This window comes from Ovis aries, chromosome 15 (genome assembly GCF_016772045.2).
Source record: "Ovis aries strain OAR_USU_Benz2616 breed Rambouillet chromosome 15, ARS-UI_Ramb_v3.0, whole genome shotgun sequence".
In the NCBI taxonomy this organism is placed as follows: domain Eukaryota; kingdom Metazoa; phylum Chordata; class Mammalia; order Artiodactyla; family Bovidae; genus Ovis; species Ovis aries.
Window position 1 is genome coordinate 76,425,648 of NC_056068.1, and position 13,613 is coordinate 76,439,260.

The window sequence follows — 13,613 nt, forward strand, 5'->3', positions numbered from 1 at the left end:
AAGTTGGGGAGACTGCTTTATAATCACATTTCTTAAAATGTATCTACATATAGGATTTACTTGTTTTAATCACATTACCCAAAAGTTTCTGCTTTTCCTTTCTCCATCTATTAATCTTTTCTGATCTTTTTTTGGGTCACACTTAGTGGCTTGTGGGATGTTAGTTTCCTGAACAAGAATCAAACGTGTGGTCCCCTGCAGTGGAAGTGCAAAGTCCTAACCACTGGACCACCAGGGAAGCTCCTTTTCTGATCTCTTTCAAAAACCCATGGCTTCAATTACTTATGAAGGCTAGATATCAAACCTGGAATATGTGAGGATTCTTTATGAAGGGGGTTTTGATAAAAAGGCTTCCATAATCAGAACAGCATATTAAACTGGGAGTTAAACCAAATAACTCCCTTCTTGGCTAACACCTGTAGACAACCTTTATTGGACCTACTTATTCCTCTGGTTAGTGCTATCTGCTGGCAGTGAGAATCTCCATAAGAGAACAGGTTTACCACATATTTAAATGGACTAAAAGTTCATAAGAGATATGAAGTCTTTGTTATATTTGGTAAACACCTGCTTATCAAACTAATCCATATATCCAGTATAAATCACTCTCATGAGGATCATAGATAAAAAGAAAAAGAACAAATTTGAGTACTCTTTCTTAACTTCAGTTAATCTTTGATCTAAAGAAGAAATGTGACTTTAACACCAGTCTCAACAGCTTTCATAAAAAGTCTGAAATTTAGTATTAAGTACTAAACCTTATCATACGATGGCCTTGTTCTTTTTATTTGATCATTTACATTCCTTCTGAATTTTCAAACTGTCTAAAACTAAATCTTTCTACTCTCCCATTGACTAGTTTCTAGTTTATTTATACATCAGACATCTTACATTTAATGACAGGTTTAAGAATTCAACAATTTCAAAGAACTGCTAGAGCTCTAAGATATGATTATTTTGGAGGGCAATTAGGCAGGATTTATCAAATTAAAATGCACATACCCCTTAACCTAGCAATATACCACTAGCAGTCTATACTATACTAAAACCTGCATAAACACAGATGTCCCAAGATGTTTGCTAAGCTTCATTTTAATTGTGAAGTATCATAACTAACGAGTATAATACATAAAGAACATGAGCCCTTCAGTAAGTACAACTCAGCTTAACAGAAGACCATTTAGTAACACCTTAAAGCTCCCTGTGCCTCTCTCCCATCATGCTCACACCAGACACATCCTGGTGATGTTAAGAAGCGCCTGCACCTTCATCATGGACAGATCCTGAAGCACAGTAGTTTTGCTTGTTTTCCAATTCACATAAATGGAATTCTAACATGCATTCTTCTGTGGCTTTTGAAACTCAACATTATTATTTCTAGTGATAATTCATGTTGATGCATGTAACAATGGACCATTCACTTTTCACTGCTATTCTGTATTCAATTTCAAAAACACATCACAATTTATCCACTATTCTTTAGGTGGACCTTTGAATAGCTTGTACTTTTTTGGGATAATATAAATGCAGTATTACTTTTAACAGTGGAATGAGGATACAAATGGTGACCAATGAGGGAAGAGTTACATGAAGACATCTGTAACACTCAGTAGTGAAAAACAATCATGTTGTTTAACAATTTATATGGTTAACCTCACCTATGTTAAAATTTACATACGCCCACTTCACAAACACACATAAAAAATAAAACACAAAGTCTAGAATATATGTAGACAAAAAATACAGAAAATGGACCTCAGAGTAGGGAATGAGAATAGTGAAAAGACAAAGGAAGGAGAGTGGGCCTTTAGAATTGTATTTTATATTTTTCTGTATTGTTCATTGGAAAGAAAAATTCAAACAAGGATATTTGCATTTATTCATTACCTGTATTTTTGTTTACTTATTATTTTAAAATCATAACCTATAAGGTATCTTCTGCTTGGTACACTCAACTAAGATTTTGGTGATTAAAACTAGTCAGTTCTGGTAACAGATTGGAAGAATGCAGCAGGTTCTCTTCAATATTACCCTGAAGATAACTGGGATCCTCACGATAGTACCAAACTGTCTACACATCCAACCAAAGACTGGCCAACTTGGGGACATCCCCAGTGGTCCAGTGGTTGAGAATCTGCCTTGCAATGCAGGGGCGGGGCGGGGGGGTGTGTGGGGTGCAGGTTCGATCCCTGGTAAGGGAACTGGGATCTCATATGGCCCAGAGCGGCCAAGCCCTCAGGCTACAACTAGACAGCCCACGCGCCACAAGGAAAGAGCCCTCATGACGCAACAGAAACCTGAAGCAGTCAGGAAAAAAAAGACTGAGCAACTTGTACACACAGAGAGATGAGGCGGCTGGGACTGCCAGAGGTGGTCCCTGCCTGCTTTGCTTACCAGCTGGAAATAGAGAGATAAGGAGAACCCATGGTCTTCATGCAGATTACAAAATAACCGTTAGCAAGTGATTAAAACAAAAGGGAAGGAGGGACCCAATCTTATTTTTTTTTGTTTTTGAGGGAGAAGTTATCTCCAATCAGTAGCGACTGCACAACCCAATGGATTCCAGCCTCTTGAATTCCTACTGCTCCATTAGAGGTGGAGCAGGAAAAGGTAGAAGATTCCTTCCCCGTATTTCCCTAAAAGGGTAGAAGTGTGATACCGTTCTATTTGCTCCAGAAGGAACAAAGCAGGGGTAAGAAGGATTGCTCCTCTAATCTCTTAACTCTCAAGTTTAATGAAAGCACCAGTTACCAGTTTCTCCATTTTCTGGAGTCTCTCGTCCAGTTTTGCTGGAACTTCGGCTGGTAGACTCCGGACTGGTTGCGCGAACGAACATCTTCCATTTTCCTCTTTTAGACATAAGTCTACGCATTCCATCCTGAGATGCTGGCTGGCTGATATCAGAACACGGACTAGACCCTGACACACTACCATCTCCTTCCTCCAAGGCTCGCAATTCTGCCTACAACAAACAGGAAAACAGAGTGTCATCAACTGTTTACCAACACTTATCTGTGAGCAGCAAGAATGACAGCCATGTGTTTTTGGAATTTAAGTATCTTGAGGACAGAAAGTATTTAATATATCTCTCCATCAGGACTGAACATTAAGCTCCACATTCTTTTGCTCCTCTGTCCATGGCATTTTCCAGGCAATGCTGGAGTGGGTTGCCATATCCTACTTCAGGCGATCCTCCCAACCAGGGATCAAACCTGAGTCTCCTGAACTGGCAGGCAGATTCTTTACCACTGGGCCACCTGGGAAGCCCAGCCACTCTTCAAAGCTTCAAATTTTTCAAAAGGGGGAAGCTTTGAAGTTGTATTACTGTTACAACACCTGTTGAGACTCTGCTTCACACTCAGGGTATCAGTAGATCAACTCCAGAGTTCAGGTTTTTATTACATAGGCTTAAACATATCTACATGAAAGGATAAGAAAAACAGCCCCCCTCCCCTGCCAATGGCGTAAATGGAGCACATCGATCCCAGAGTACGACAGTTCTGAAGGAAGAAAATATATTTAACAAAAACTTACTTTTTTCCTTTCCAAAACCAGCTCCAGCTCAAGGGTATCTTGTTCTTCTTCCTCTTCACTTTCTCCCGACTGAACAACACTGCAAAGGTCCTCCTGAGTGGGGTCGTCCACACTGTCCAACAGAATGTCCTGTGGCTTTACTGCCGGCGCCGCTTCCGGTGTACCTGGTTCCTTCTCTTCCGAAACTGGCTCTACTTCTTTACAAATTACTTTTCTTCTCCATCTCTCTTCTTCCTCTTTTATTCCCTCAGGCAGCAGAGGAGCAAGCAGTGATGCTGCCACCCCTTTCTTCTCCTCCTCATTATTTGAGAGAGCCTGAATTCCTTCATTTACTTCCTATAAAGAATAAAATAATCTTGCTTAACTTTCAAAGAAATTTCACCTGAATATACAGTTTAACTGTTCATGTAAAAATGACCAGAATTTTCAGTCACTGGATATTCTTCAAAACCACTGACTCCCATCAGATTAGTACATGTTTGCACCATTTTCCTTACATGTGTAATGGAAATAATGTTACTTTAGGAAGGCAGTATTATTGTTCTGGGTGGGACTCAAACATATCTTTTCTCCTCTGTATGTCAAAAGACTAGTAAGAAACAGAGGCAGATTAAAATAAAATCCTAATTTTGTCAGTTCAACAACATAAGTGGATAAATCTTCACCTTCCTCTTCTGTATGATGAGATAACTTCATAAATATGCTGTGAAGGTGATTGAGGTAAGTGAAATATTTCGAAAATGAAATGTGTGATTATATTCAAGTGTCTACTTCCTCCACTGGGATATTTACTCTATGTCCCTCTTAGAGTTGTACATTTACAAAAGCATTTTTTGGATACACCTCCCATCATTTAAAAATTCAAGATAAATTAAAATTCACCCACACACACTCTCTCAGTAGAGTACAACTTACTTTTCTTATTGATGAGGCTATAAAATGCTTGTTTCACTATCAGTAATTTTTAAGGTAGCTAATCTTTGTATTAAAGTTAAAAAAAAAAAAAATGAAGTGGAATCACCAAAGCCCTGAAGCCCTTCCTGCTTCCCCGCTTGCTTAGCTGCTCCCCCGCTTGCTTAGCTGCTCCCCCGCTTGCTTAGCTGCTCCCATTTCCTTCACAATGACCCAAGGGACCTCTATGGCACCCCAAAGCTCCAGAAGAACCACTGAACTAGGAAACTGCTATAAATGCCACACAATAACCAGAAACAGATTAAAAGGTCAAGAAACAAAATGTATCCTATTTTACATCTATGTTGCAAAATATTAACAGAAGGGTAATACACTTGTGACAAAGTAGCATTCAAGCTCTTTAGATCCAAAAATAAGCAGAAGAGGTGAGGTGCAACACTGACCTTTTTAACTTCTCGCTTGGCTACCGCGGGCCCACTTTTACTACTAGAAACAGAAGCATTTTTCTCCTTAGTGTACATGTCAGTATTCACCACGAAACTAGCTTCAGCACCTGTTACACAACTAAAAAAAATGTACTTATTAGCAAAAGCAACAGAAGCCAAATATCAGCAAAAGATAAGACACTGATTTCCTTCTAGGTTAGTTTCTTTTTCAAGTCTGTTCTTACCTGGGCTGGTAATGCTGTAATCCTTGTACCTGAGTGGCAAGATACTGGGGTAATTCCCAAGTCACTTCATTTGTTTGTGTGTTCCAATAATAATAGCATCCTGTGTTCTCATCCCAGACCTCCTGCCAATCTCCCATCTCAATTCCAACTAGAAGAAAATGAAACAAATTTTAAGCAGCGTGTATTTCTGCACAATTCTGACCTTGTATCTCAAGTCACAACCATCTAACCCAGGGTTTCTCAACCTTAGCTCTGTTACTGGGTAGGACACTCTGTGCTGTGGGGGACAATCCTGAGCAGTGTTAGCAGCATCCTGGCCACTGCCCACCAGATGCAGCAGGGCTCCCCCTCCCCCTCCGCTGTGACAGTCAAACCCTCTCCAGACACTGTTCAACGTCCCCTGGGGGGGCAACTCCTCCCTCCTGAGCTGTCTTTGCAAACATGGTTTAAAAAGCAGTTTGATAGTTGAAAGATACACTGCAAACCGCAAAAGACTTTTAAAAATAATGGCTTTTATTATTTACTGAGCATAATCTGCCACTGGTTAAAAGGCAAACAATCATCTTCTGATAAAAATATAGCCGAGCAGTTAGTTATTTCCAAGTACTGTATTTAAAAAGCCAGAATTCTAAAGTCTGGGGCTAAGGTATATAGGCTTTCAACTTTGGGAACCTCAATGCCTAGAACAACTTTAAGAACCACATTTCAGGTTTCTTTAAAACTCAAAGACTCAAGCTTACCTCCTGCCAGTGAACACTGAGTATCATACTGCCACCCTGCGGTCTGGGTTGAGTCCGTCCCATTAGGAGTAGTGGAAGAAAGGGCAGGTGCCGATTCCTTTGGCTCGGGCCGGGGTGGAGTTGGGGGTGGAGCAGAAGCTGCTCCAGGAGCCACAGGCTGAGGAGCTGTTATTGCATCAATTTCCTTCAGGGTGAAAACAACAAGCATTACTGAGGTGAAACCCCAAAAACAGCAATAATGAAAACAAACCAACCAACCCTCCACTGTACAGGGTTTTGACTTAAGAAGCTTGAGTCTCTGCTCCTCAAGTCAAAACTCTACTCTTCCCCATTTTTGTTCTTACAACTGGCACAAAAGGAGAAATTGAGAGTGATGGGGAGGGACTAAGGGAGAAAAATAGAGCAGGAGATACAGACTGACAAGTGGGCTAACCACTTGAAATTCAAATCCCAAAGTGGCTTCAATAACTAAAAACCCAAACACAAAAACACTTCTAACCGCTAGGAAGTTGGCCAATGTACTGTCAATATCGGTTGACTGGTTTCCATTTGCTTCCTTAGACTGTGCTGGTTTTTCTGAAATATCATTCTCTTCATCATCACTGTCAGCATATGCACCAAGCAAGCACAGACCTCCTGGGAACAAAAAGGTAAAACAACATTTCTAACAATGCCAAAGTCCTAGGAAGTATCCAACAGAAAATATGATTCTTTAGCCATTTAGTTCACTTATAGAACCTCAAGAAATCTACAGCTAACCAAGAGAGGTATAAAATAATTATGCACTTAGAACTAATAAAATCAACCTGCATAGCAATTTGACATCCTTTTCAAAATATGTGCTCAATTATTCAACCACATACTCCCTCTGTCAAAATAACACGTAATATGTATCCTGATTTTAGAATCTGATTTAGGTCTCTATCTCAAACAAGTAAACCAACTGGAGTTTAGTAAATGAAACAAGGAGATTTTTCAAAGTGGGAAACAAAGCTCTTTTCAATAATTTCCCCTCAAACAAGTGATGAATTAAAACAGAACATAAGATGCTACGACCAGAACAAAGGAAACAAGAGTCACAGCTAAAGCTGAAAATACTAAGTACGGCCTCTGTAATGCTGCAATGCGGTCACCTTCTTAAAAACACCTGAAACTGTTTATTAGTTGACCGATGTTTATTACTCTAATGTTACAATTTATAAGTGAGCATATATACTCTCTTTACATATTTTATCACAATAGGCACATGAACTATCTAAGCCTAACTTGACTTTTCATTTAATAACAGGACTAAATTTCCCAGTGTCGTGGAAACTGAAGATTTATCAGGAGGTAAAATCTAATTTTCTTTGTTATAATTCCATAAACAAATTCATAGATTCACCTAGGTGTGAACATAAATTGCTTCATTTATATACAGAAGTTCACATCCAATACTTTATTCACATAAATCATGCGTTCATTATTTTTTAGTATATAGCTAAGGTGTTACACTACCAATTCCCAAAATATTATTTTAAACTGATTAGGAATATTTTAAAGTGGATATTTATTAGACAGTATCTCCCCTTTCCAGTTTCTAAATATATCTCATTTGGTGGTTGGGGGAGGGGCGCCGTAGATAACCAGTCAATTTTCCACATTTCCTGAACAACAGGTAAAGGCAAGAACTACGTAAGACATTTCCGTACAGAAAAAATCTGCACCTTAGAATTCAGCACTGATGGGTTTCTGGGGGAAAGCGGAGGATAGGAAATTTCTATTTTTACACAGAAACCCTTCTTAGTTTAGAGACAATAATAAACATTGGCTTTAGTGCTATATACTTTGGTAAAAGGTTCCGGCCAGGTGAGCTGAAGGGAATTTGGATTACAAAATTCCCCGGCAGGATTAATTACCCAGGCTCAGAGAGGCTCCATCTAGTCTTTTTCTCTTCAATTCAGAGATTTTCATACTATATACATAAAATCCCTTCCAAACTCTTGAAAACATAATGCTGTTTCCTAGTCCTGAAATTTCTTTCATGGGTTTTACCTTTCCCATGTGTGTGTTAGTCACTCAGCCGTGTCCGCCTCTTTGCGACCCCATGGACTGTAGCCCACCAGGCTCCTCCGTCCACAGGATTCTCCAGGCAAGAATACTGGAGTGGGTTGCCATTCCCTTCTCCAGGTTACCTTTTAATTCACAGTTTTTTTTTGTGTGTGTGTGTGTTAATATAACTTTTATTTTGACAATCACAGATATTCTTTCTTGATTGTTAAGGATGTCCTGGAGCTCAGAAGTAAACCCATATGCATACGGCCAATTCATTTACAACTAAGGAGCCAAGAATATTGTTATTGTTTTTCAGTCACTAAGTCGGGTCCAACTCTTTGCGACCCCATGGACTGTAGTACATCAGGCTCCTCTGTCTCCAGTATCTCCCAGAGTTCACTCAAATCCATTGAATCAGTGATGCTGTCTAACCATGGACTCCTCTGTCACCCCTTTTCCATTTGCCTTTAGTCTTTCCCAGCATCAGGGTCTTTTCCAATGCGTCAGCTCTTCACATCAGGTGGCCAGAGAAAAGCTTCAGCTTCAGCATCAGTCCTTCCAATGAATATTCAGGGTTGATTTCCTTTAGAGTTGACTGGTTTGATCTCCTGCAGTCCAAGGGACTCTCAAGAGTCTTCCCCAGCACAATTCAAAAACATCAGTTCTTCAGTGCTCAGCCTTCTTTATGGTCTAACTCTAACACCTACATGACTACTGGAAAAATCATAGCTTTGACGATATGGACCTTTATCAGCAAAGTGATGTCTCTGCTTTTAATATGCTATCTAGGTTTGCCATAGCTTTCCATTCAAGTTCGAAGCATCTTTTAATTTCATGGCTGCAGTCACTGTCCACAGTGGTTTTGGAGCCTAAGAAAAAAACCTGTCACTGCTTCCACTTTTTCTCCTTCTATTTGCCATGAATTGATGGGATTGAATGCCATGATCTAAGTTTTTTTCACGTTGAGTTTTAACCTAGCTTTTCACTCCTCTTTCACTTTCATCAAGAAGCTCTTTAGCTCCTCTTCACTTTCTGCCATTAGAGTATTATTATCTGCATATCTGAGGCTGTTGATATTTCTTCTGGCAACACTGATTCCAGCTTGTGATTCATCCAGCCCAGAATTTCACATGATGTACTCACAAACTAGGTTCGCCTCGACGTCCACAGTTTTTTTTAAGTGGTAAATGGGGTATGGGGAGGAGCATGCATCTGTTACTTCAGGTACATAGTACAAAAAGTCCCTCAAATTCAGAAGATCAAAGTTATTACCAATTATAGAATATTTAGTATGAAAACACACTTTAATCTCTTAAGATATATAAAGAGTAGAGAAAACGAACATTTTCAGCACTTGCGGGTTAGAAATTTATATATGTTATTTAATTTAATCATCAAAACAACTTAGGGCCGAAAGATCTGTTTTACAGATGAATGATGTCATGAGGTCTTAGCATGAATGCCAGAGTGGTGATTTGAACCCAGGTCTGTCTACAAAACCACTGCTGCAAATATTCTTTCATGCTTAAAAAATACTGAGTAAGAGCAATTTTCAACATTTGCTAGGTACCAATCAGAGCAGTTTCTTAAAGAAAAAGACAGGAAGACACTGTTTGCATTCCCTAAAGAATGCCAAGATACTGGGGAAGCCAGAAAACAAGTTACAAAATAGCACTAGCAGAATAAAGAAGTTGTGGTATATATACACAATGGAATGTTACTCAGTCATAAAGAGAAATGCATTTGAGTGGGTTCTAATGAGGTGGATGAACCTAGAACCTATTATACAGAGTGAAGTGAGTCAGAAAAAGAAAGATAAATACAGTATTCTAACACATATATATTTGGAATCTAGAAAAATGGTACTGTAGAATTTACAGGGCAACAGTGGAGAAAAAGACATACAGAAAAGACTTATGGACATGGTGGGGGAGAGAGGGGAGGAGAGGGTGAGATGTATGGAAAGAGTAACATGGAAACTTACATTACCATATGTACAATAGATAGCCAATGGGAATTTGCTGTATGGCTCAGGAAATTCAAACAGGGGCTCTGTATCAACCTAGAGGGGTGGGATGGGGAGGCAGATGGGAGGGAGGTTCAAAAGGGAGGGAGTATATGTATACCTATGGCTGATTCATGTTGAGGTTTGACAGAAAACAGCAAACAACTGTAAAGCAATTATCCTTCAATAAAAAATATATTAAAAAATAGCATTAGAAAAAGTAGCAGAAATTAATTTGGGTACAGAGAGACAAGAACAGCAAATTTTACACTGGTACGTACAACTACAACCCCTCACAAAGATGTTAAATTTCCATTTAACGGGAGTATAAATTTGCTGAAACATTCATCAAAACACCATATATAAACACAATTTGATCCTAAAGAAAGATATGGTAGACAATGAATTAAAAAAAAAAACAAACACAAAAAACTATACCTGTTGCTTTAACAGCAGTGGGCCTGGTGGTCATGACTGGTTTGGGAGGATTCTGAACAACTCTGGGAACCTCCACCACCACCTCCTGTTCATCTGGATCTAAAACAGTGAACAAAAGCAAACAGCCAGATGACCGAACAGAGAAAAAAAACTACACAGGTGACAAAACAATCTCTGACTTGACCTCTCAAGTCTAGATTTCCTCAATTTCAAAACAAAGTGGCTATAACCCATCACTGATCCAACTAACTGAGAGGCGAGAAACAAGCACAGCTGGAATCTTCACTCTGCCTAGCGGCGTCAACATTTAAGAATGTGAACACCATACATAAAAATTATCTGAAATAATCCCAAGTTAAAACACATACACGCACACGTTAAATTCTCTCCAGCTTAACCATACGGCTTTTACTATAAGCATAACTAGAGCATTTTTTCCCCAAAGTGATCTTTATTATAATTATTATTATTTTAGCACCTGAAAACATCGGGGCTTTTCCCGCATATGGCTCCTAAAGTAATTCTGTCTGGTTCATCTTAATCCAAGTACCATTCTGGGGATAAACACAAGTGATTGGGAACCCACGAGCTCCACCTCTCCAGGAATGCTGCGGAAACCTGCCAACTAGGATGGACTTACACTTGAGCTGGCGTAACACAAGTATGGTTACTTCTACAGCCTCTCTCTCAATTTCAACAAAAACGAAACGAAAAGCACATGACGTGTAGGAAACGGCAGGTTCCACGGTCACTGAGGCTAAGACGAGGAAACGCACCGTCTCCATCTACCCCGTGAAGCTATTCAAAACCGAGAGCAGACGGTGAGGAAGGAGACTGGGCGGCCCGGGCCAAGCCCTGCACCCGAGATGGCGCCTCTGGGCCGGCTCCGGCCGAGCGCACACGGCTCCGCGGCCCCTTCCGCCCCTCCGGGCCCACAGCCGTCCTGCCCGCAGGCCCCGCGCAGCAGGCCTCGGAGGCGGACGCCGCCCGCCCGGGCTTCCCGTTCCTCGCAGGCCCAGTCTGACAGACCTAGGCCGCAGCCCCCGAGCTCGAGTTTCGGACTGGCCCCACGTCGGCGCCAGGGCCCTCGCGCACGCTTTACCTTCTGAGGGCGAGTCCTCCGAGGCCGCCGCGGCGGCAGTCACCGCGGTTGTCGTCGTCGACACCGCTGCCGGGGCCGGCTGGCTGGGCGCCGCCGCCGCCGTCGAGTCCGGTTCGGCGTCGGGTTCCGGCTCCGGGTCCCTGCTCGGCGTGCTGCTCCGGGGACCTGGCGGAGAGAGCTGCAGGATGGGCCTCCGGCCGGGTACCGCCCGGGACTTCTTCCCCATCGCGAGCCCGAGCGCGAGCCGCGAGCGTCGGACAGCCGAGAGGGGCGGGCGCTCGGCGCGGCGACGCGTAATCAATATTCATACGCTGCGACGCCGCCTCCTGCAGGGATCCGCTTTTAACCGGCGGAGAGAGCGTTCGCGCAAGCGCACTGGGCCTGGTGTGCCCTTCTGGCCCCGCCCCCAGGAAAGGAGGGCGGACTTTACTCATGGGGCTAGGCGATTGGTTATTTTGACACACTGACGGAGCCGGAAGCCAATGGAAAACGTAAAAGGGTTAGCGTTAAGCCAATAGCACCGAAGAGTGTGAGTTTAGACTACCTTCGAAATTACGTCACGCTCCACCCCTGCGTTTTTTGCGGAGTCTCTTCTCTGCCGCTCTGTCCTCCATTTTGAGCTCGTTTTCGGCTATGTGTCTTATCGTTTGTCATCTAGAATGCTATGCTGCTTTCCTGGTCTTTCCCTTAGTTTCACCTTGTTTATGGGGTTTAATTTGGGTCTAGCATCGAACACTAAATAGAATAAGGGGTCTCATGGTTTTGTAAATTTTTTCTTGGACCACAAAGATGATGCCTCATATTGTTGCTTATCAGCTGAAAAAAAAAAATCACTTGACGTACTGCATAGGAGGAAACAGCCTAAATTTTTGCGATGGGGCCCAGGAACCTTCCCAATCTAGTCACTTTATTAGGTTTAATCTTTCTTTAGCAGTCTCTTCTCCCCTGCCCTGTTTCAGAGGCAGCCACACAGAGCATTTCTCTCACCTTTACTCTTTCAGACTAGCTGGAATATCTACTGCATTATGTGGCAAAATTGTTATCCTTCCTCAAGACCCATTGCAGGGGTTACATCTCTGAATCTTTTTATCTCAATGCTGAGTTCTTCACCAGCACTTAACCTACCATTGAGTTTAAGAAATCCGGGGTTCATCTATAAAAGAGGAATATGATCTATAAATTAGAAATAACGGTATAGATATCTATCCTATAAGGTGGTTGTGAAAATCAAATGCAGTTCTACATATGAACTGCTTATATGGTACCTCACACATAATAAATGCTCAGTGTTACAGATTAGAGAAGACTTGAGAGCCCTTTGGACAGCAAGGAGATCAAAGGAGACTCTTGAGAGTCCCTTGGACAGCAAGGAGATCAAACCAGTCAATCCTAAAGGAAATCAACACTGAATAGTCATTGGAAGGGCTGATGCTGAAGCTGAAGCTGGAACACTTTGGTCACTTGATGTGGAAAACTGACTCATTGGAAAAGCCCCTGATGCTGGTCAAGATTGAAGGCAGGCGGAGAAGGGGATGACTGGATGAGATGGTTGGATGGCATCACAGACTTGATGGGCGTGAGTTTGAGCAAGCTCTGGGATTGGTCATGGAAGCCTGGTGTGCTGCAGTCCATTGGGTCACAAAGAGTCCAACACAATTGAAGAATTCCAGTGGTATATGTTTTTATATCCCTAAGGCCCGCTCAATTCTTGCCTGAGCATACACTAATAATTTGTAATGCTGAACACTTACTATGTGTGACATACCATGTAAGCAGTTTATGTGTAGAATTACATTTGATTTTCACAATACTATATAAGATAGATATCTATATGGTTATTTCTAATTTTTAGATCATATTCCTCGTTTATAGATGAACCCTTGGATTGCTTGTTGAGTACAAAAGCCTTGAAAGCAGTGACTTGTGTGTTTTGTTCCCTGGGTTGAAATCTGCTTTCTGGAACATAAGCACTCAGAGTTTTTGAATGAATATAGCACATGAATATATGCAAACGACATAAGTAGCAATATTTGTTTGTTTGTTTTTCCCTTGCCTGTGGGAGGAATAACTGGATTAGAGTGTCTTGAGGTTAGACTCCCAAAACTTCTGAAAAATTAACAACTAGAAGCAGGTGTAGATGCTGCTTTGAAGGTGTCATCAGTTTATTATTATTTTGGC

At 41.4% G+C, this 13,613-nt stretch overlaps 1 protein-coding gene across 1 annotated transcript in view; it reads right to left on the reverse strand.

Annotated features, from left to right (window-relative positions):
- Positions 1-11,694, reverse strand: part of FNBP4 (formin binding protein 4) — a 31,035-nt gene extending 19,341 nt beyond the window's left edge. Inside the window, exons 1-8 of the mRNA XM_004016462.6 lie at positions 11,436-11,694; positions 10,334-10,432; positions 6,356-6,492; positions 5,857-6,040; positions 5,117-5,264; positions 4,890-5,010; positions 3,535-3,870; positions 2,752-2,962 (exon numbers count right to left, since the gene is read on the reverse strand). Of these exons, the coding sequence (XP_004016511.3) occupies positions 2,752-2,962; positions 3,535-3,870; positions 4,890-5,010; positions 5,117-5,264; positions 5,857-6,040; positions 6,356-6,492; positions 10,334-10,432; positions 11,436-11,661 (1,462 nt within the window). The 5' untranslated portion in view covers positions 11,662-11,694. The remainder of the gene's footprint in view (positions 1-2,751; positions 2,963-3,534; positions 3,871-4,889; positions 5,011-5,116; positions 5,265-5,856; positions 6,041-6,355; positions 6,493-10,333; positions 10,433-11,435) is intronic.
- Positions 11,695-13,613: the final 1,919 nt, after the last annotated feature.